The 2,223-nt window shown below is 38.2% G+C and overlaps 1 protein-coding gene across 4 annotated transcripts in view; it reads right to left on the bottom strand.

The window, feature by feature from the left end:
• The window catches only part of LOC106870177 (oxygen-dependent coproporphyrinogen-III oxidase), a 360,259-nt gene that overhangs the window by 134,398 nt on the left and 223,638 nt on the right, over window positions 1–2,223 (bottom strand). For all 4 annotated transcript variants that reach the window (XM_052976450.1, XM_052976448.1, XM_052976449.1 and 1 more), the window contains one exon: window positions 330–440. In XM_052976450.1, coding sequence (XP_052832410.1) covers window positions 330–427 — 98 coding nt within the window. In that variant the 5' untranslated portion in view covers window positions 428–440. The remainder of the gene's footprint in view (window positions 1–329; window positions 441–2,223) is intronic.

Below are 2,223 nucleotides of genomic sequence, written 5' to 3'. Positions count from 1 at the left end.
TATATATATATATATATATATATATATATATATATATATGATGCTGCACAGTTTTCATGTATTAAATTTAATTCATAAGAAATTGGTCAATTTAAGATTATAATAGAAAACAGTTTCTCAAAATGCCACACAATAAGATCAAACCTGGAACTCCTTTGGATCGGATGTGGAGTTCTTAACACAGTTATTTTGTGCTTGTTTGAAAAAAGGAAACAAACAGCCACAGTTGTAGCACTGATCATCTTTTGTTTAACATTTGCATGGCTCAATATACAAAAAAGTAATTGGTTTGGAATTTTCTGTTAGTGAAAAAAAGAAGTTCTTCTTACCGTTTTGTATTCACATGTTCATAAGACCGGAGTGTTGCTATTGATGACAAATAGCGGAAGGCATTCAAACAGGATTTCATCTTGATCATTCTCACCATCTTCTGAGAAATGCTGGAAAAACATAAATAACACAAAAATAAATTTTTTAAAAATGGAGGAATAAGTTTAAAAAAATGAAAATTATACAAAATATTCATTAATACCACCTGGTTTAACTCTGCCATGTGGTCCCAAGGTGGTAAGTCTAAAACACTGTCCAGTTTAGCATCACTATCTGGACCTTGGCTGGTTGTTTTACCTAGCTCATTGCCTCTTTTAATATTACTACTCAGGGCAGTGAGCTGGTTGAACTGTTAGCATGCCAGGTGAAATGCTTAGTGGTATTTTGTCTGTTTGTACGTTCTGAGTTCAAATTCCGCTGAGGTCAACTTTACCTTTTATCCTTTCAGGGTCGATGTAATTGACTTAACCCCTTTCCCTGAAATTACTGGCCTTGTGCCAAAATCTGAAACCAATATTACTACTTGGACCTTGGGTGGTAAACCTAATTAACTCACAGCCCAATTTAAAGCCACCACTTGGACATGGGATCGTAATCCTATCTAACAGTTTCATACCAAAACAGATAAAACAAGTGGAAGACAAAGGCCAAAGTGGTGAAGACTGACCTCAAGATGATAAATCTCATGAAATGGATGACAAAAGAACCACAACAAATAATGACAGAGATCTGCTCATCCAGGTAAGTATAGCAAAAACAAAATCGAGATTAAATGATGGGGGTAGGGAAGGTCAGGACATTATATCAACATTTGGAGGTCTCTCATCCATTATCCTTGCTTGTTAAGTCTCTACCTGCAACAGTTAACCTCTCTTATTTATCATCTATTGAAGCCTTGTGCCTCCAGTAGAAAGGATTGCTTATCATCTATTACTCCCCCTCTCTCGCCTACCACACTATCACACCAACTTTGTAATGAGAGATGGCATTAAGTCACTCCATATTCATCTCTAACAATTGTGGACATGCTTACAAAATCAAAAACAACGCAGAACCCATGACTTTTGGAGGCCCAAAATTGCTTAAGCATGAAATAAACTACTCGCATAGTTGTTAGCTGTTGGGACACTACATTCTTCAAAACTTCCTGAAACTTGCAAACCATACATCTCATGCATCTCACCCATGTTTTTCTTTAAAGATCTATTTATTATGCACTTCCTGTTCATACAGTTTTGGTTACTTTTCCTGATAAGTTGTAGTGCCCCCGAGCACTGTATACAATAATTTTATTTTATTATATTATTTCACCACACCATCACCTTTTATTAATCTACCTCTGTTCCACCATGTTGCCTGTACAATGAAGGCTAGCATAAAATCTGAGCGAGATCGTTGCCAGTGCCCCTGGACTGGCTTGTGCGGGTGGCACATAAAAGACACCATTTCGAGCGTGGCCGTTTTCGTGCGGGTGACACGTAAAAGCACCCACTACACTCTCTGAGTGGTTGGCGTTAGGAAGGGCATCCAGCTGTAGAAACTCTGCCAAATCAGACTGGAGCCTGGTGTTGCCATCCGGTTTCACCAGGCCTCAGTCAAATCGTCCAACCCATGCTAGCATGGAAAGCGGACGTTAAACGATGATGATGATGATGATGATTACCTTCTCCCTCCTTTATCTAGTGCTCTCTCTCTCTCTCCCTGTCCCTTTATCACACCCTTATCACTCAATATTAACATCCATCATTCTCTCTCTCACTTTCACTTGTTATTACTAATCTTCATTGCTATCCCACACTCTTTATCTCGTGTTACTCAATCCTCAATCCTATACCTTTTGGAAAAAGATACTCACCCATGATGCCTTAATATGGGATTGAAACAGGAACATTA

The sequence above is a fragment of the Octopus bimaculoides genome, chromosome 24 (genome assembly GCF_001194135.2).
Source record: "Octopus bimaculoides isolate UCB-OBI-ISO-001 chromosome 24, ASM119413v2, whole genome shotgun sequence".
Classification (NCBI taxonomy): Eukaryota; Metazoa; Mollusca; class Cephalopoda; order Octopoda; family Octopodidae; genus Octopus; species Octopus bimaculoides.
This window is presented reverse-complemented; position numbering and strand designations above follow the sequence as displayed.